This window comes from Eumetopias jubatus, unplaced genomic scaffold (assembly GCF_037043125.1).
Source record: "Eumetopias jubatus isolate StellerSeaLion01/CBP00866 unplaced genomic scaffold, mEumJub1_p1.0 scaffold_9, whole genome shotgun sequence".
NCBI classification, from domain to species: domain Eukaryota; kingdom Metazoa; phylum Chordata; class Mammalia; order Carnivora; family Otariidae; genus Eumetopias; species Eumetopias jubatus.
Genome location: NW_028274815.1, coordinates 30,532,399 through 30,553,266, shown reverse-complemented (window position 1 = coordinate 30,553,266; position 20,868 = coordinate 30,532,399). Strand labels below are relative to the sequence as shown.

At 38.3% G+C, this 20,868-nt stretch overlaps 1 protein-coding gene and 2 pseudogenes across 3 annotated transcripts in view; 1 reads left to right on the top strand and 2 right to left on the bottom strand.

Annotated features, from left to right (window-relative positions):
- The window catches only part of HEATR5B (HEAT repeat containing 5B), a 111,416-nt gene extending 94,294 nt beyond the window's left edge, over nt 1–17,122 (top strand). For 2 of the 3 annotated variants that reach the window (XM_028117150.2, XM_028117152.2), the window contains exons 34-36: nt 10,127–10,278; nt 11,476–11,689; nt 16,276–17,122. In XM_028117150.2, coding sequence (XP_027972951.1) covers nt 10,127–10,278; nt 11,476–11,689; nt 16,276–16,580 — 671 coding nt within the window. In that variant the 3' untranslated portion in view covers nt 16,581–17,122. The remainder of the gene's footprint in view (nt 1–10,126; nt 10,279–11,475; nt 11,690–16,275) is intronic. The other variant, XM_028117151.2, reaches the window with a different exon arrangement.
- On the bottom strand, nt 1,836–9,634 carry LOC114219624 (large ribosomal subunit protein uL5-like; annotated as a pseudogene).
- A 2,457-nt stretch (nt 17,123–19,579) lies between the features above and the next one.
- LOC114219606 (derlin-1 pseudogene) lies at nt 19,580–20,069 on the bottom strand (annotated as a pseudogene).
- Between the last annotated feature and the right edge of the window lie 799 nt (nt 20,070–20,868).

The window sequence follows — 20,868 nt, the reverse complement described above, 5'->3', positions numbered from 1 at the left end:
GAAATGGAGACCTGGATCAGGCTCCACCCTCAGTGTGGAGGCTGCTTGAGATTCTCTCCCTTCCTCTCCCTTCACCTCTGCTTCTCCCCCTGTCCTCATGTGCAAGCACACACTCTCTCTCAAATAAATAAATAAAATCTTTAGAAATTAAACTGTCACTGGATGGTAGAATTACAAATTTTATTTTCTTCCCTTGACCATTTTTATATTGTTAAACAATGACCATGTGTTATTTTTATTATCTGAATTTTTAAATAATTATTTGGAAGAGAAAACCTTAGTTTTATTAATGCTACTGAAACTATTTTAGCTTTATCATGAGTTAATGTTTTGCTTCTTAAAGTAGGTGCTCCATACCCAGTGGTTTTAACATCTTTTGTACCTGAACCAGTTATTACTGTGATGATGTCGAAATGATAATTTTCTAACTTCTACATTAATTTTCTTCCTTTTACATTTATTAGCTTCCTTTTACATTTATTACTAGCATTTCATGGAAAGAGCTTTTTCTTTGCCCTCATTTTTTATTTTCTTATGTGTTTATTGTTTATTACTCTCAGTACAGACTTATGATCTTTTTAATTCAGTGGGTCCATTATTATCATTTTGAGACATCCCCATTCTTTCTTCTTTTTTTTTTAAGATTTTATTTATTTGACAGAGAGAGACACAGCGAGAGAGGGAACACGAGCAGGGGGAGTGGGAGAGGGAGAAGCAGGCTTCCCCGTGGAGCAGGGAGCCCGACGCGGGGCTCCTGGGATCATGACCCGAGTCAAAGGCAGATGCTTCATGACTGAGCCACCCAGGTGCCCCACATCCCCATTATTTCTTGAGCACATTTTTACTTTCTTGCACCAAAGATATAGCAGACTTACCTTGTATTTTTCCTATTGGTGCTTTGGAATCCATCACTTCTCCAAAACAGCTCTGGTTTCTTTTAGTAGGAAATGTTATTTAAATGGCGAGTCTTAAAGTCACAATTATTTTATTTTATTTTATTTTTATTTACTTATTTGACAGAGAGAGGGAATACAAGCAGGGGGAGTGGGAGAGGGAGAAGCAGGCTTCCCACTGAGCAGGGAGCCTGATGATGCGGGGCTTGATCCCTGGACCTTGGGATCATGACCTGAGCCGAAGGCAGATGTTAAAGTCACAATTTTAAAATAAAGTGTTAATTTTCCAACAAAAAATTGCTTACCGTGTCACAAACTCTGAGTTAGAAATTGTTTTCATTTCGCCTACGATAATATTCCTCCTATGGAGTTCTCGGGTTTTTAACAGGTGTGACTTAGATTATTGTAGATTCACTAAATCCTTCAAATTTTACCTCTCTTTTTTTCTTTATGTTAACAGGCTTCTTTTTGACTATTATACTTAGTGCATTCTATTTTATGCCAGTACCTTAATTATTACATAATGTTAGCATATAAATATATATGTTCATAATCCTGATAAGTTACTGATTATCATTGAGTATTTGCAGTTTCCAAATTAGTCCAAATTCATACTTAAAGAATGTTAGTAAGTTCAGCTGTGGAAGAAATGATAATGACAAAATAGTTTAGGTCTCTTATTTTATATATTTAACAATAGTTTTCTTTAGAATAAGTATAGATATTTCCTGTATTTCTAATTACATACTATATTTCCATTAGGTTGTATTTATTCCCAAATAAATGGTTGTAGTAGAAGTTCTTTAAAGTTGTAAGAATACTGTCTTCGAGAAATTGTACAAGATTTTTTTGATTATGTTTGTGTAAAATGTATAGGTTTTATATTTACTGAATAGAAAGGTGTTATCACTAAGAAAGTCTACTCTGGATTTTTTTTTTTTTTTTTTTACATTTCACTGAAAAGTTTTTATTGGCCTTTTGGATAGAAACGGGAATTTATTTGCCAGGAAGGATGATCCCGTCATACTTCTGCTGGAACCAGCGATGGCCTCCTCTTTGCTGATTCTGTGTTTGGCCCCAATGCAGCCTGTCCTGCGCTTTTTTTTTTTTAAGGGTGTACAAAGTCTTATGAAATTTATTTGAATTTATGAGAATGAATTTTGTTTTCTACCAAAGCAAATTTTTTTCATTTTTTATTATTATGTTAATCACCATACATTACATCATTAATTTTTGATGTAGTGTTCCATGATTCATTGTTTGTGCATAACACCCAGTGCTCCACGCAGAACGTGCCCTCTTTAATACCCATCACCAGGCTAACCCATCCCCCCACCCACCTCCCCTCCAGAACCCTCAGTTTGTTTCTCAGAGTCCATCGTCTCTCATGGTTCATCTCCCCCTCCGACTTACTCCCCTTCATTCTTTCCCTCCTATCTTCTTATTTTTTTTTTAACATATGTTGCATTATTTGTTTCAGAAGTACAGATCTGTGATTCAACAGTCTTGCACAATTCACAGCACTCACTATAGCACATACCCTCCCCAATGTCTATCACCCAGCCACCCCATCCCTCCCACCCCCCACCACTCCAGCAACCCTCAGTTTGTTTCCTGAAATTAAGAATTCCTCATATCAGTGAGGTCATATGATATATGTCTTTCTCTGATTGACTTATTTCGCTCAGCATAACACCCTCCAGTTCCATCCACGTCGTTGCAAATGGCAAGATCTCATTCCTTTTGATGGCTGCATAATATTCCATTGTGTGTGTGTGTGTGTGTGTGTGTGTGTGTGTGTGTGTGTGTGTGTGTGTGTGTATACACACACCACTTCTTTATCCATTCATCTGTCGATGGACATCTTGGCTCTTTCCACAGTTTGGCTATTGTGGACATTGCTGCTATAAACATTGGGGTGCACGTACCCCTTCGGATCCCTACATTTGTATCTTTGGGGTAAATACCCAGTAGTGCAGTTGCTGGATCGCAGGGTAGCTCTATTTTCAACTGTTTGAGGAACCTCCATACTGTTTTCCAGAGTGGTTGCACCAGCTTGCATTCCCACCAACAGTGTAGGAGGGTTCCCCTTTCTCCGCATCCCCGCCAACATCTCTCGTTTCCTGACTTGTTAATTTTAGCCATTCTGACTGGTGTGAGGTGGTATCTCATTGAGGTTTTGATTTGGATTTCCCTGATGCCAAGCGATGTGGAGCACTGTTTCATGTGTCTGTTGGCCATTTGGATGTCTTCTTTGGAAAAATGTCTGTTCATGTCTTCTGCCCATTTCTTGATTGGATTATTTGTTCTTTGGGTGTTGAGTTTAAGAAGTTCTTTATAGATTTTGGATACTAGCCCTTTATCTGATATGTCATTTGCAAATATCTTCTCCCATTCTGTCGGTTGTCTTTTGGTTTTGTGGACTGTTTCTTTTGCTGTGCAAAAGCTTTTTATCTTGATGAAATCCCAATAGTTCATTTTTGCCCTTGCTTCCCTTGCCTTTGGCGATGTTTCTAGGAAGAAGTTGCTGCAGCTGAGGTGAAAGAGGTTGCTACCTGTGTTCTCCTTTAGGATTTTGATGGACTCCTGTCTCACGTTTAGGTCTTTCAACCATTTGGAGTCTATTTTTGTGTGTGGTGTAAGGAAATGGTCCAGTTTCATTCTTCTGCAAGTGGCTGTCCAATTTTCGCAACACCATTTGTTGAAGAGACTGTCTTTTTTCCATCGGACATTCTTTCCTGCTTTGTCAAAGATGAGTTGACCATAGAGTTGAGGGTCCATTTCTGGGCTCTCGATTCTGTTCCATTGATCTATGTGTCTGTTTTTGTGCCAATACCATACTTTCTTGATCATAACAGCTTTGTAATAGAGCTGGAAGTCCAGAATTGTGATGCCGCCAGCCTTGCTTTTCTTTTTCAATATTCCTCTGGCTATTCAGGGTCTCTTCTGGTTCCATACAAATTTTAGGATTATTTGTTCCATTTCTTTGAAAAAAGTGGATGGTATTTTGATGGGGATTGCACTGAATGTGTAGATTGCTCTAGGTAGCATTGACATCTTCACAATGTTTGTTCTTCCAATCCATGAGCATGGAACGTTTTTCCATTTCTTTGTGTCTTCTTCAATTTCTTTCATGAGTATTTCATAGTTTTCTGAGTACAGATCCTTTGCCTCTTTGCTTAGATTTATTCCTAGGTATCTTATGGTTTTGGGTGCAATTGTAAATGGGATCGACTCCTTGAATTGTCTCTCTTCTGTCTGGTTGTTGGTGTATAGGAATGCCACTGATTTCTGTGCATTGATTTTATATCCTGCTACTTTACTGAATTCCTGTATGAGTTCTAGCAGTTTTGGGGTGGAGTCTTTTGGGTTTTCCACATACAGTATCATATCATCTGCAAACAGTGAGAGTTTGACTTCCTCTTTGCCGATTTGAATGCCTTTGATTTCTTTTTGTTGTCTGATTGCTGCGGCTGGGACTTCTAATACTATGTTGAATAGCAGTGGTGAGAGTGGACATCCCTGCCGCGTTCCTGACCTTAGGGGAAAAGCTCTCAGCTTTTCCCCATTGAGAATGATATTCTCTGTGGGTTTTTCATAGATGGCTTTTATGATATTGAGGTATGTACCCTCTAGCCCTATACTCTGAAGAGTTTTGATCAAGAAAGGATGCTGTACTTTGTCAAATGCTTTTCCTGCATCTATTGAGAGGATCATCTGACTCTTGTTCTTTCTTTTGTTAATGTACTGTATCACATTGATTGATTTGCGGATGTTGAACCAACCTTGCAGCCCAGGGATAAATCCCACTTGGTCATGGTGAATAATCCTTTTAATGTACTGTTGGATCCTATTGGCTAGTATTTTGGTGTGAATTTTTGCATCCATGTTCATCAAGGATATTGGTCTGTAATTCTCCTTTTTGATGGGGTCTTTGTCTGGTTTTGGGATCAAGGTAATGGTGGCCTCATAAAATGAGTTTGGAAGTTTTCCTTCCATTTCTATTTTTTGGAACAGTTTCAGGAGAATAGGTATTAATTCGTCTTTAAATGTCTGATAGAATTCCCCTGGGGAACCATCTGGCCCTGGACTTTTGTTTGTTGGGAGATTTTTGATGACTGCTTCAATTTCCTTAGTGGTTATAGGTCTGTTCAGGTTTTCTATTTCTTCCTGGTTCAATTTTGGTAGTTGATACATCTCTAGGAATGCATCCATTTCTTCCAGGTTATCTAATTTGCTGGCATAGAGTTGCTCCTAATATGTTCTTATAATTGTTTGTATTTCTTTGGTGTTGGTTGTGATCTCTCCTCTTTCATTCATGATTTTGTTGATTTGGGTCATTTCTCTTTTCTTTTTAATAAGTCTGACCAGGGGTTTATCAATCTTGTTAATTCTTTCAAAGAACCAGCTCCTAGTTTTGTTGATCTGTTCTACTGTTCTTTTGGTTTCTATTTCATTGATTTCTGCTCTGATCTTTATTATTTCTCTTCTCCTGCTGGGTTTAGGCTTTATTTGCTGTTTTTTCTCTAGCTCCTTTAGGTGTAGGGTTAGGTTGTGTATTTGAGACCTTTCTTGTTTCTTGAGAAAGGCTTGGATTGCTATATACTTTCCTCTTAGGACTGCCTTTGCTGCATCCCAAAGATTTTGAACAGTTGTGTTTTCATTTTCATTGGTTTCCATGAATTTTTTTAATTCTTCTTTAATTTCCTGGTTGACCCATTCATTCTTTAGTAGGATGCTCTTTAGCCTCCATGTATTTGAGTTCTTTCTGACTTTCCTCTTGTGATTGAGTTCTAGTTTCAAAGCATTGTGGTCTGAAAATATGCAGGGAATAATCCCAATCTTTTGGTAGCGGTTGAGACCGGATTTGTGACCTAGGATGTGATCAATTCTGGAGAATGTTCCATGGGCACTAGAGAACAATGTGTATTCTGTTGCTTTGGGATATGAATATGTCTGGGAGGTCCATTTGGTCCAGTGTTTCATTTAAAGTCTTTATTTCCTTGTTGATTTTTTGCTTAGATGATCTGTCCATTTCAGTCAGAGGGGTGTTAATGTCCCCCACTATCATTGTATTGTTGTCAATGTGTTTCTTTGCTTTTGTTCTTAATTGGCTTATATAATTGGCTGCTCCCATGTTAGGGGCATAGATATTTACAATTGTTAGATCTTCTTGTTGGATAGACCCTTTAAGTAAGATATAGTGTCCTTCTTCATCTCTTATTACAGTCTTTGGTTTAAAATCTAATTTGTCTGATATAAGGATTGCCACCCCAGCTTTCTTTGGTGTCCATTAGCATGGTAAATGGTTTTCCACCCCCTCACTTTCAATCTGGGGGTGTCTTTGGGTCTAAAATGAGTCTCTTGCAGACAGCATATTGATGGGTCTTGTTTTTTAATCCAATCTGATAGCCTGTGTCTTTTGATTGGGGCATTTAGCCCATTTACATTCAGGGTAACTATTGAAAGATAGGAATTTAGTGCTACTGTATTTCCTGTAAGGTGACTGTTACTATATATTGTCTGTGTTCCTTTCTGATCTATGCTGCTTTTAGGCTCTCTGTTTACTTAGAGGACCCCTGTCAATATTTCTTGGAGGGCTGGTTTTGTGTTTGCAAATTCTTTTAGTTTTTGTTTGTCCTGGAAGCTTTGTATCTCTCCTATTTTCAGTGACAGCCTAGCTGGATATAGTATTCTTGGCTGCATATTTTTCTCGTTTAGTGCTCTGAATATATCATGCCAGTCCTTTCTGGCCTGCCAGGTCTCTGTGGCTAGGTCTGTTGCCAATCTAATGTTTCTACCATTATAGGTTACAGATCTCTTCTCCCGAGCTGCTTTCAGGATTTTCTCTTTGTCTCTGAGACTCATAAGTTTTACTATTAGATGTCGGGGTGTTGACCTATTTTTATTGATTTTGAGAGGGGTTCTCTGTGCCTCCTGGATTTTGATGCCTGTTTCCTTCCCCACACTAGGGAAGTTCTCTGCTATAATTTGCTCCAATATACCTTCTGCCCCTCTCTCTCTTTCTTCTTCTTCTGGGATCCCAATTATTCTAATGTTGTTTCATCTTATTGTATCGCTTCTCTCTCGAATTCTGCCCTCGTGATCCTGTAGTTGTTTCTCTCTCTTTTTCTCAGCCTCTTTATTTTCCATCATTTGGTCTTCTATATCACTGATTCTCTCTTCTGCCTCATTTATCCTAGCAGTTAGTGCCCCCATTTTTGATTGCCCCTCATGAATAGCCTTTTTGATTTCGACTTGGTTAGATTTTAGTTCTTTTATTTCTCCAGAAATGGTTTCTCTAATAACTTCCATGCTTTTTTCAAGCCCAGCTAGTATTTTAAAGTCATGATTCTGAACTCTAGGTCTGACATCCTACTAATGTCCATATTGAGTAGGTCCCTGGCAGACGGTACTACCTCTTGTTCTTTTTGCTGAGGTGATTTTTTTCATCTTGTCATTTTGTCCAGAGGAGAAGAGATGAATGAGAGAACAAAATGCTAACAGGTTAACAACGTCCCCAGCAAATATACTCTATACAAATCAGAAAAGACCTGAAACCAGGGGAAAAGAAAGGGAAAGAAAGATAAAAGAAAGAGAAAAAAAAAGAAAAAAGAAAAAGATAAAAATAAACAAAAACAGAACAAAGCAAAAAAAAACAGAATATGATCATATATGATCATACTAGTGTATAGATCAGTGCCACACACTAGATTTTGGGCATATTTTGGTCTGTTAGAAGAAAGTGCGTCCTAATATTTTAAAGGAAGAAAGACATATATGTACAAAATAAGGGTTGATACAATGAAGGGATGGAAGATGACTGTAAAGATGAAAATTATAAAAGATTTTATAAAAGGAATTGATAAGAAGTTGTTTAAAAAAAGAGAGAAGAAGATTAAAAACAAAGAAGAAAAAGAAAAAAAAGAGAGAGAATGTGATCAGGCAGGAGAGTAGAACAAAGCCATACACTAGTGATTTAGGGTATATTTTGATCTGTTAGAAGAAACTGTATCTCAAAATTTTAAAGAGAGAACAACTTATATATATGCCAAAAATAAGGGTAACTACTATGAAGGGATAAAATATGACTCTAAAAAATGAAAAATAAAAAAAATTTTTTAAAAAGGGATTGATAAGATGTTGGTTGAAAAAGGGAAAAAGAAAAATTCAAAAAAAGAAAGCAAAACAGTTAAAAAAATCAACTTTGAAAAACTAATGAATCATGGTAAAAAAGCCATGAGTTCTATGTGCAGTATTCCCCTAGCGCTGGAGTTCTCCCGTTCTCCTTGATCAGTAAACTTGGTCTTGGCTTGCTGGCTGTTCGTGCTGAACTTCTGGGGGAGGGGCCTGTTGCCGTGGTTCTCAAATGTCTTTGCCGGAGGCGGAATTGCCCCGCCCTTGTCTGTCCGGGCTAAGCAATCTGCTCAGGTTTGCTCTCGGGAGCTTTTGTTCCCTGCAAGCTCTCGGTACAGCTTTGGAGGACCAGAGTGAAAATGGTGGCCTCCCAATCTCCGCCCGAAGGAGCTGAGAACTCGCGGCCCTGTTCCTCAGTGCACCCCCAGAGAAAAGCAGTCACTCCAGTGTCCCTGGTCTCCAGCCTCACTGCATGCTCACCCAGCCTGTGACTGAGTGTTTGTATCTCTGGCACCCGACCCCGTGTGGAGTCTCCAAACCCAGCAGATTCCTGCAGTGCGCTTCCGCGCTGCTCCTCCCCGGGGGAGGAAGGGGAGTCTCACCAGCTCTGCCACTTGTTGGGTCCCTGCTGGAGGAGCAGTGGCCCAACTGGGCTGCGGATCACAGTTTATGGCAACCCCGAGCTGAGAGCCCACGCCTCGACTCCGTCTCTGCAGCTGGCTTCCCTGCTCCGATCCCTGGAGCTCTGCTGCACTCAGGCACCCCCAGTCTTTCTGTGACCCTGAGGGTCCTGAGACCACACTGTCCCGTGAGGGTTCCACCCCCCACTTAGCCACTGGAGCGACGTCCCTCAGCGGAACCGACTTCTAAAAGTTCCGATTTTATGCTCCGCGGCTCTATCACTTGCCAGAAGCGGCAGACGGAGGCCCCCTTCCCCGCCGTCTATCCTCCCGAATATCGCCTCGGATTCACTTCTCCGCATGTCCTACCTTCCAGTAAGTGGTCGCTTCTCTGTTCAGAGAGTTGTTGCTATTCTTCTCTTCGATCTCCTGTTGAGTTCCTAGGTGTTCAGAATGGTTTGATCCCTATCCAGCTGAATTCCTGAGACCAGACGAAACCGAGGTCTCCTACTCCTCCGCCATCTTGCTCCCTTATTCCTGTGATGCGCTTCTTGTCTGCGATGCTGAAACCTGGCCTACCCAGCACCACGTAGAAGTCCAGGCCGTAGATACCAATGCTAGGGTCATGTTTGATCCCCAGATCGATGTGCTCCTGGATCCCAAAGCCAAAGTTTCCAGTATCAGAGAAGTTATTTTTTCTTAACTCATACTCTCGCACCTTTAGACCTTTTTTCCAGGATTTCTTCTGCCTTGGCCCCACGGACTGTGCAGTGGACAGCAATCTTTTCATTTCTCCTGATGCCAAAGGATCTAACCGTATATCTAGCTTTGGAGAACACGGGCGTCTGGCCTGGTGGCTGTTCCAGCACCTTGGCTGCCCGGGTCAGTCTGTCTCCACTCTCCCCCACACAGATGTTGAGGCAGAGCTTGTGGATGCGAAGTTCCCGCATGAGGTTCTCCTTCTCCCCTTGGTCCTGCGCCATGGTGGAGAACAGGAAGAGCTACTCTGGATTTTTAAATTACTTAGAATATCTTATAATCACTTAACTTTGTTAGAAGGAAAGAATTTGGAAATTTTTGATCCATCTAAACTACAAAGAAGTTACATAAATTTTAAGTAATTTTATATTACTGTGTTATCTTTCATTCAAATTTGCTTTCCCTTGTAGAGTTCTTGTTAGGATTTATGCCTGAATTGTTTTCAGTTAATATTGTACCATCCAGAAAAACAAGGAAAAAGGACATCAATACAGGACTTATGATAAACTCTCCCTGTTTCCTTAGTAGTAGATGAGTTCTGTTCATAAAGTTGTTTATGGATTGTATTGGATTGAGGCACACACTGTTATAAATGTCATTGGGGGAGAGAGGGTTATTGTTCAAGATTGGAATTTCAAAACATGTTGGAAACAGCACATTGCTTTCATTTTTCATATATTTTATTTCACATATTTTAATATTATTCATATATTTCAGAAGATTCCATGCCTATGCCTGATGAAGTAAGCATGCTAACAGCAATTGCACTCTTCCTGTGGTCTGCTAGTAGTGAAATAATAGGAGTCCAATCATTACAGAATGGCTGCATGAACAGATTTAAAAATGCACTGAATTCATGTGACCCATGGGTAAGTTACACTTAACACAGAGGTAAACATTTCACTGTCAGTAAAATTTCAGATTGATTCATTAAAATGGGTGCTGCATCACATGAAAACCTAAATATTTGTTATATGGCTTTTAAATAGAAAAGCTGGAAAAGATCACTCAGTTTAAGGACTAGGAGACACATATGTATGTGTATTTACACATACAAAAAATTCTGCAATATCTAAAGTATCTGATTAACTCTGGCTTATAATGGTAGAGATTTTACATGAGTCTATGTTTATATTTTTCACTGCTTACTTAATGGAACCAAAAGCATTAAAGAATAAATTTATATTACATATTTTGATGAACCTATTGGAAGCCAGTTTTTCTAGAAAATAAGTTTTTTTGGCTTCACAATGTCAAAGTATAAACTAATGATTCTCAAACCTGCTGCACATCAGAAAAAAATCAACTTAGTAACATGATTCCTAGACTCTGCTACTGTCTTCCTGAATCATAAGTCTGTATTTTGAAAACATTGCCCAAGTATTATGTCCAGCAAGGTCTGGCAACTTCTCTTCTACCAAAGTGCTGAAACAGCTTTTTTCCCACTATTGTCCTATATGATGATGGGCCTCCCTTTTATTCTTCCTTCCTTCTTTTTTTTTTTTTTTAATGTTACAATGAAGTCTTTTTAAGCTAAAGTGGAACCAATGAGATTTTACTTTCTAGGCCTGGAAAACTTAAATTGGCATAAGCAGTCATTTCCAGAGAATTCAAATGAACTTGAGTTGTCTACCCAGTGTATTTTTATAGCATTGTTTGACATCATTTAGATATTAGCCTTCCTTATTAAAAAGGTTAGGCTAAAGTGTAAGGGACAGTTGTCAAGCAAAGAAAAAATTAAAAACATAAATTGGAATTCCTGATTTAGAGCTTCTTCCACACTATAGAAATATATAAATTATATAAGCTTGGTAATTTGGCAGTTACCATATAAGGAATATTTATTTAATTAATGTCTTTTCAGTTAGTTTTTTTTAGTTAGCTTATTGGAAGTTTCATTATTCTAACTTTATTTCTATAAATAGAAAATGGCATTAATTCATCCCACATTTTTATTTTCATCGTGCAGTATCACATCTTTTCAGCATATATTAAGTTGCAATGTGATTGTACAGCAAATGAGAACTATCACACATGTTAATTAATACAATTATTTTCTAATATAGGTTCAAGCCAAATGTTACCAGCTTCTCCTGTCAGTCTTCCAACATTCCAATCGTGCCCTTTCAACTCCGTATATCCATTCCTTAGCTCCAATAGTGGTTGAAAAGCTGAAAGCTGTTGAAAGAAACAGACCAGCCAGTAGCACAGAACTTTTAGCTGTTCAAGAAGGAATCAAAGTTCTGGAAACATTAGTTGCTCTTGGGGAAGAACAGAACAGTAAGTATTCTTAGAAAATGTCAATAGTCCAAAATGAAGAACTATATTTTATATACATACATACCTGTCTTACTTGATATTGGACACAGGCCATTGCAACAATAAGTTTACTAAGGAGTGGTTACTATCTGAAAGCTTAATATTTTGGTCATGCTACTAACATAATGTATTGAGTTTATTTATCTTCATTTTTTTTATGAGCAAGAGGTTAAAATAAATTACTGATGGCCTTTCAACACACTGGTTTTTTTTCTAGGAATGTACTCTTTAAGGACTAGGAAAAATGTGGATATTTAATAGGTTTATAAAAGTAATTTATTATGGTATTCATAATAGAAATACAGAAGCTTTATAACAAATAGGATTGGATTAGTATTAATACCAAACATCATTTTAAAATACCTCCAATTTTGAAATTTAAAAATTATTTTTATTTAATGAAAAGCTACAAAATACATGCATTTAGAGACTTACACAGCTTAATACCTGTTCCTCTTTATCTCCTTGATTTTATCACAAAAATTTGTTTTTAGAAATACGACTTTTAATTGTTGCAGAAAGACTATACTTTTTAAGCTAGTACCTTATGACTGAACATTAAGTGTTCAAATCATAAATAACTGAGATGAGTACCCTTATACAGATATCTTTGCACATATTTTTTATTATATCTATCAGATAATTCCTTAATGTGAAATTACTGGGGGTTGAAAGGAATGTACATTTTTAAGGCTTTTAATACATATTGCCAGATTACTCTCAGATAACAACTACATCCATTTTTTTCTATTGTAAGTTTTTTCTTTTTCCCTTGAAAAAAATTTTACAGGAAATTGGAAAGGTAGTAGAGACATTGAAAAAGTTATTGTGAGAGCTTCACTATAAAAGAATAATCCAGGGGGGCCTGGGTGGTGTCTGACTCTTGGTTTCGGCTTCATTGGTGGTCTCAGGTCCTGAGACTGAACCCTGAGTCGGGCTCCGTGCTCTGTGCTTGGAGTCTGCTTGTCCCTCTCCCTCCCCTTCTGCTCTTCCCCCCAACACACACGCACACATGTGCACACACACATGCACGCATGCTCTCTCTCAAATAAATAAATAAATAAAATCTCTAAAAAATAATAATCCAGAACTGTAATAGTGGAAAAGGAGAAATGCAGAGGTGATTATGAAAAAAAATTGATCTGATTTGATGAGTGACTAGTTACAGGGAGCAAGAGAAAGAGAAGAGCCAAACATAACTGTGTTACCTGGAAGAAGCATGCAAACAGTGTCAGAATTGGAAATGTCAGGAAGAAGGACTATTTAGGAGTTGATAGGTTTAGTTGAAATTAGATATTAATAGATTATTTGGATAGAAATGTGACTGACATCATGGCCTATGTTTGTGACCATGATGGCCAAAACTAAAGGTAAATAGTGGCCATCACATTATATCATATATGTTCATTCATTTATTCATTGATTTGATGTTATCTTCCTGATGCATGCCATCATATCCCATTATGAGGACTCATTTACCTTTGGTTTTTGCATGCATTCAACCTTAGGTTTATCTGAAATTTTTTTTAAATGCCAATTTTACTGTACGTTTAAAGTCTTCCTATAATTCAAAATATCTGTTATCTCAGTGAAGCAGTCTATTAAAAAATGAAGAAACCATGATAATGGTGATATATCTAACACTTAAAACTACAATATATAGTTATATAAAATATAGTAATGTAATTCCCAGAGTAAATTTTCAGCTTTTAAATTTGTTTTATCACTCACCTTTCTTCACATCAGTTACAAATGCTAATTTTCTGTTTTTAACTTTATAGTATCCATTACAGAAAGAGGCAATGAATGTTTTTTCACCCAACATGACCAGAGTTATAAGCTAAAGACATTGGAATTATGTTTGAATCTTAATTCTTGTTCATCATCTTTATTCAATCTGTTACTCAAAACTTGTCCTATCTTTTTTTGAAACTTCTCTGGGATTCAAGAGAACCTTGCTTCCTATTCTTATATCTAATCATCTCATAACTAAATAGCTATAATAGTTTCCTAACAGATATTCCCCATCAATTTTACCTCTCCTTTGTTTAAGAATTGTGAGTAGTGGAGCACCTGGGTGGCTCAGTGGGCTAAGCGTCTGCCTTCAGCTCAGGTCGTGATCCAGGGTCCTGGGATTGAGCCCCACATCGGGCTCCCAGCTCAGCAGGGATTCTGCTTCTCCCTCTCTCTGCCCCTCTCTGGCATGGCAGCTCTCTCTCTCTCAAATAAATAAATAAAATCTTAAGAAAAAAAAAAAGAATTGTGAGTGGTTTCCTCTTGCATTACTGCATCGAGTCTGAACATCCTTGCTCAGTTCTCCAAACATTTATTCTGCTTCCCAATGTGTACCCACTATCCTGACTGGTCCAATTTTCTCACACAGCGTACTTTAACCTCTGTACAGTCTTCAGTCTGTTTTCCCTCCCTCAGGTATGTTTCTTCCCCTCATTTCTTCTTACACAAACGGATTTAACCTGCATCAGATCTCATTTCTTCAAGAAATGTTGCCCACTCTGATATTTTCCTTCATACAATTTCTTTGGCAGTTATAATCAATCTTATTCTATGGTTTTGTGGTTTTAAGATAATCACTAAAACTATAAAATCCTAAAGTATTCTTCCACTTTATGAGGCTTTTGAGGAACTCTATCTCAAATGCTCACCATACGTTTTTAACACTTAGTTCTCTAATTATTTGAGTGCTGGATACCCTTTTCAACTAGGCAGTAACAGCTTTAGGTAGAGGTGAATTATATATTTCCTAAAATTCTTAGCACATTTCTAGATACTTATTGGGTACTTAAATAATTTATAATATATTTTTTCCAGTTAATTAACTGTTAAAAGCAAAATCTTGCTTTTCTACCTGATGTTGTAAACCTTGTCGGCTTTAGTATGCAGTGTACTGAAGATGATTTCATATTTATTTGGTAATTCATTATTATATTTTCTATGGAAGTTCTTATTATACAGTACTTTTATAATTCTGTGTGAGGGAAATTGAGCTAAATCTAGCTAATTTGAAGATTCTTGGGACTTTTAAAATATCAGTTTGCTACCTTCTTTCTTCTGAAACTTTGTCATGGAAAAAAATCCAACTGATAAAAACTTCTGAGTGGTTTTCAAGGCAAAGGATGTTTGTGTTTGTTCATTCATTCAACAAATAGTTATTGAGTGCCTACTATGTACTGGGTATGTTCTAGTCGTGAAAGAAGTGAAATAAACACACAAAGATCCCTGCTCTCCTAGAGCTTACATTGTAGTACAAAAACAGAGACAGTGAACACCCTCCCCCCCTTGAGTATGCCTGTATCTATTTTATATATAAATATAAAATTTTGTATAGATAAACATTGTGTACATATATCTGTAATTTTATATAGAGGTGAAAATGGATATAACTATATTAATTTTGGATGTAGATATAATAGATGCTGAATTAGGTAGGTGCTTTGGAGAAAAAATTACAGTAGGGAAAGAAGATGTTCAGGGCCAGAATGGATTAGGGTTCTGGAAAGGTCTCATGATTATTATCATTGTCTTTCTTGACGTCAGTGAGTGTTGTATTCCACGTTCTGTATCAGATGCTTCCTGCTCCCCTAAAACCTTGGCTACTGTCACTCTACAAAAATTAACATAAATTAAAAGTGGAAAATACATGATTCTCAGTGTTGATTATCAGATACATATGTATATATGATCACATTTTTTAAATGTTTTAAAGAAAAACACCAGCTTTAATGAAATTTATATTCCAGGGTGGAATTGTTAATATGGCAAGACAGACTAGTAAATGGGATTAAGCTTCCAAATAAATCTTTAAGGGCTTAAAATTTATGTCAACCACAGGTTCTTGGTTTTTTTTTTAGCCCTAAACACTACATATTTGTTTCTTTTTGAGATATTTTTCCCTCATTTACTGTGGGTTTGGGGGAATGATGAAATGGGAGTTACATTTCTATTTTAAAAAGAAGGAAATACCTAGTTTTAGTTAAATAATAGTAAATGGATGCTGTTCAGGTTTCTGTTTCCTACTCTAACCTCCCTGTTCTGAAATACCCTTAAAAATGTCATGATCTTACTCTCAGAATACATTCCACCAGATGGCAGGTGTAAAGTACTTATTCCTTTTTACCCTTTTAGCCAGTATTTTTTTTACCTTTTTTTTTTTTAAGTAGGGCATGGAGCCTAATGGGGGCTTGAACTCACAACCCGAGATCAAGACCTGAGCTGAGATCAAGAGTCGGACACAACCGATTGAGCCACCCAGGTGTCCCTAGCCAGTATTTTTTTTTTAAATAAAACAAATTAATATAAATCTAAAATATACAGTCTTAACAAACTTGGTCTCCAACTCAGACATATAGCTTGGCATTAAGTAAATATTTAATATTAATTATGAGTTATTGTTGAGATCTAAAACGTTCTGTTTGCTTATGTTTTATTATGATTGAGACTACTGCAGTAATTGCCTAATTTTAAAATTAAGGTTTATTGTAATTGATAGATTTGTGATGATCCTCAGACTTTATCATTGTTACTTGCAGGAGTCCAGTTACTTGCCCTTTTAGTTCCCACTTTGATCTCTTACCTGCTGGATGAAAATTCTTTTGCCTCAGCAAGCACAGCTTCCAAAGATCTTCATGAGTTTGCACTCCAGAATTTAATGCATATTGGACCTCTGTATCCACATGCTTTCAAGACAGTAATGGGAGCAGCTCCTGAGTTGAAAGTACGTTTGGAAACTGCTGTTCGAGCAAGCCAAGCCAGCAAAGCGAAAGCGGCCACCAGGCAGCCAACCCCTACTGTACATTCTGCACCAACGATTAAGCTAAAAACAAGTTTTTTTTAATTTGCTATTCCATTCATTTTTATTTATATTGCCACCTGGCAACTAATTAGTGATAGCCACTGTATCATTCTGGGCTGTAGGTTCTACTTTATTTGTATGTGGGTATCGTACGCTTCTAAGTAGGTTAAGTAAAATAATGCTCATGCCACTCTCTGATGTGGAAGGAGTGATTGTTTTTATCATGTGGTGGATGTGCTCTCATTTTTCTCCTATAATGTTTTCTTTTTTATTAATTTATTTTTTAAATACTGAGCCATAGTCTCTTAAATGTAAGTGCTAAAAACAATTATATCATGTAGTTGGGCAGCCTGTTGGTATTGTCAGGAAAAAAATAGGTCAATATTCAGCATCTGTCATAAAAAAATTTAATTGAAAAACAAGCAGAATTTAAATTTTAAAGTAACTCAAATAATGGAAAATGTTTCATGGTGTATATAATATGAATAAGGTCACATTTTCTTAGCATTTCTCAAAATGTCCTTACCTTTCTGATAGATCTTTTTACTTTCATATTAGATTACTAAATTATGCTTGTGTGTATTTTAGTTGTTAACTGAATTAAAATTCTCAGTGAAAGATCCATTAAAATGTTTCAAATGTGGAATAATGTTCTGCTTTTTTTTTTATGGTGAAAATTAGGCCTTGGTTATGTTTTATAATTACAGTACAGAGCACTGAGTCCTGACTATGATGGTTAGTTTCGTTCATCAAATATTTATTGAGTGCCTACTGTGCATGAGGCATCAAGCTAAGTGCTACAGGGCATACAAAAATGAATTCGTCGTAATTATGATAATGCCCATCTTTTGTGCAATGGGAATTTTACCCCATCAAATAGATAATTGACGAGATGAGCATTTGTCCCAGTGTTGAGGAAATTTTAAACAGCAGGTTTTACCAGTGTTACATAGACTCTAGTATCAACAGCAAGTCACCTTTCTGAATACTGCAGACGCAGACCTGTTTATCATCTGCCGCCGCCTACTTGCCCTCATGCCCTCACCAGCTGGCAGCTCCCGTCCTCTCTGGTCCTCCAAATTCAGTCTCATAAGCCTACATGACGTGCTTTCTTTCACCTGTCGTCTCACTTTCCTTTATTACAGGGTGATTTTTTCCTTTCTGAGTTGCTTTGCCGAAGTTGTTCTCCTTATTTCAGGGGGAGGTGTTTTGGTAATGGTTGTATTGAGATGTAATTCAGACAACATAAAATTCACCCATTTAAAATGTACAATTCAATGGTGTTTAGTTTATTCACAACCATCACCACAATCAATTATGAACATTTTCATTACTCCCAAAAGAAACCTCATGGGGTGCTCAGTCAGTTGAGCATCCAGCTCTTGGTTTCAGCTCAGGTCATGATATCAGGGTTGTGAGATTGAGCCCCGAGTTGGGCTCCACGCTCAGTGGGGAGTCTGTCTGCTTGAGATTCTTTCCTTCTCCTTCTTCCTCTGCCCCTCCCCCAGCTTGTACATGCTCTCTCCCTCTTTCTAAAATAAATAAATCTTTAAAAGGAAAGAAAGAAACCTCACACCCTTTAGCGATCACCCTACAACCTTTCCATTTCTCCCAAGCCTTTCCCTACCATGGATCTACTTTCTGTCTCCATGAATTCTTCTGTTATGAACATCTCATATAAATGAAATCAGAGAATATGTGGTCTTTTGCGACTGGCTTCTTGACTTAGTGGTTTTTTGTTTTTTTTAATTTGTTTGGTTTTTTTAGCTTTCAAAAACCTTTATCGGGATAATCCTAGTTCTAATGGAAAAAGCCCACCTCTGAAAAAGGAGCTGTGGGTATGTAAGCTGGTCTGATGTACACTCATGGCTCAAAATAAAGACCCTCAAACACAAATGAGTCTAAAGCCATTACAACCCAAAATTATGTGATTCAAACTTAGATGTGCTTATATTAGCTCTTAAAATACGATCTATGTACAGAGGAGCTGCACCTTCCTCATGATCAGCAGAAGCACATGGCCATTAAAAAGGAGGGGGAGGCCAAAAAAAATGACAGTTTAAATAGGGTATAAGGTTCTCCTCTCCACACTATTCAATAAACATATACCAAGAAGGAGAATGAAATAGAATCAATGCCCAGGTGCCTCTCAAAGAGGCAAATGTGATTTGGAACTTTCTAGCGCAATACATCTCAACTACTCTGGGTACAACACAAAACCAGGACTCCCTACATGAGATGGAAAGGGATTATGCCCACCACAGTTTGCACCCAGCTCCTGTGCAAGATTCAGCTCCACTATAGTTTGGATCACTTCTTCACTTACGGAAACAGTGCCTAGCAACAACCCTCATGCCTCATTAACACCAATCTGTGGCCCTCACTGATACAGTGGTGCTTTTTTTTTTTTTTTAAATAAAAGCATCTGGAGAGGTGGCAAATGGTTGCAACTGCAAAAAGATCTCCATCCGCTGGTGCAGTCTTCTCCCCTATTATACTTCTGCCACCAAAGGAGGGAAAATGATGGGCAAGTTCTTTGCCACTGGGCCTTACCAAAGTCAATAAGAGAGCTTGTCAAAGGCAGAACCGTTTTATGGGCAAACCATCTCTAGCTGCAAATTTTGGGTTGGGAAGAAGAAGCAAGGCATGTGTGCAAGAAAGAGAGAGGTAGGAGTCCCTTTGTCAAGAGTTTGGTGACCCAACCCCAGATGCCCAGCTTGGTGCCAGCAGACCAGGACCTGCCAACACCCATTATTCAGATGGAAAAGGAAGAGAAGACACCAAAAAAATATATTCAGTTCTGAAATCTGCACAGTTGATATTTGTTCTTTGTAGCAGTAAGGACTTGAATAAGAATCATGAAACCTGAACACATTTTTTTCTTCAGGATTTAAAAAATTTTATCATGTACCAGAAGACTACATTCAGTGTGGTTGGTCTAACAGCTTTTGCTAGAACTTGGTTGTTAAGCACACTGCACCCAGCACTGGGAGAACGTCATCTGAGTGGAGTGGTTTGTGAGCAGGCCAGAGGCCTCTCCTTCATTGGTCCCCAAGCCGAAAGTCCTGCCCCCAGTTGTGTCTCCCGCCTCCACCATTCTGATCAGCAACTCACCTCATGGTAGCAGGGGGCACGCCCAATCCTGACACCTCTCCTCTCCTGCTGGGCAGCCAGCAGTACAAAAACAGGTGTGGGCAGAAAATGTCTTCGTCCCAAGTCCATTGGGTATCTGAACATTAGGAGGAAATAAAGATCTCCAACAAGATTTCCAATGAGCTCATTAATGACTGAGCCTCCTGTGATATAGTTGAATCCAAGGATAACCATGGTAAATAACAGGCCGTAACTGTGTTCCAAACCAAAATGATAACAATCATGTCTCTGTTCAGCTGGGCCCAGACATAAAGTACTGACATGATCAGAGGAATCATCAGCAATTGCATATTCATTGCTAAGGCAGTAATCACGATGCAAATCCAGTTAAAGAGGAGCATGAATACATAGTCGGCTGGCCTCCCATCAAAAGCTCCTGTTTCACATGGTGTAGAATACTAATGTAAGAAATAGAAATTGACCAAATACAATTCCCGGAACCACAGGGAAATAAAAGGTAGCAGTGACTGCCCTCCAAATCTGAAAGCGATAGAGGAAGCCTTCTTCAGACCAGAGGAAGAAGGCGGCGAGCTGATGAGACGAGGTTTGCCAACAAGGGCAGGGCGACAGTAGTGACCAACCAACAGGGCATGATGGCCGGGATGCTCCTGGGACATCTTCACCTTTTAGGTGGCTAGGATGTGCACAGCCACCCAACTCCCCAACCCTGGCCCCTACCACATGGTGCCCTCTGTGAGTGAAAGGTGTGGGGGAGGAAGCCGCCCAAGTCAGGGAGCGGAAGGCAGAGATCCCCGGATGTGGCAGCACACTTGATGTTTTTAAGCTTCATCCACGTGGTAGCATGCCTTGGTACTTCCTACCTTTCTGTGGCTGGATAATACTCCGCTGTATGTGTACCACATTTTGTTTATCCATTCACCGGTGGATGGACACTTGGGGTGTTTCCACCTTTCGCCTATTAGAAATAATACTGCTTTGGACAACTGTGTGCAAGTTTCCGGTGGACATATGTTTTCATTTCTCTTGTGTATACACCTAGGAATGGAATTACTGACTCAATGATAACTCTTCAACTTTTTAAGGAACTGCCACACTGTTCTTCAATTGCTTGTTTCTTGTTTCTTGCACATATAACCCTCTTCACTCACCTACTTATGAAGTATAAAGTTTATTTCTGCCTTGGCTATTTTCTGCTATTCTTGGTACCTCCCAGACT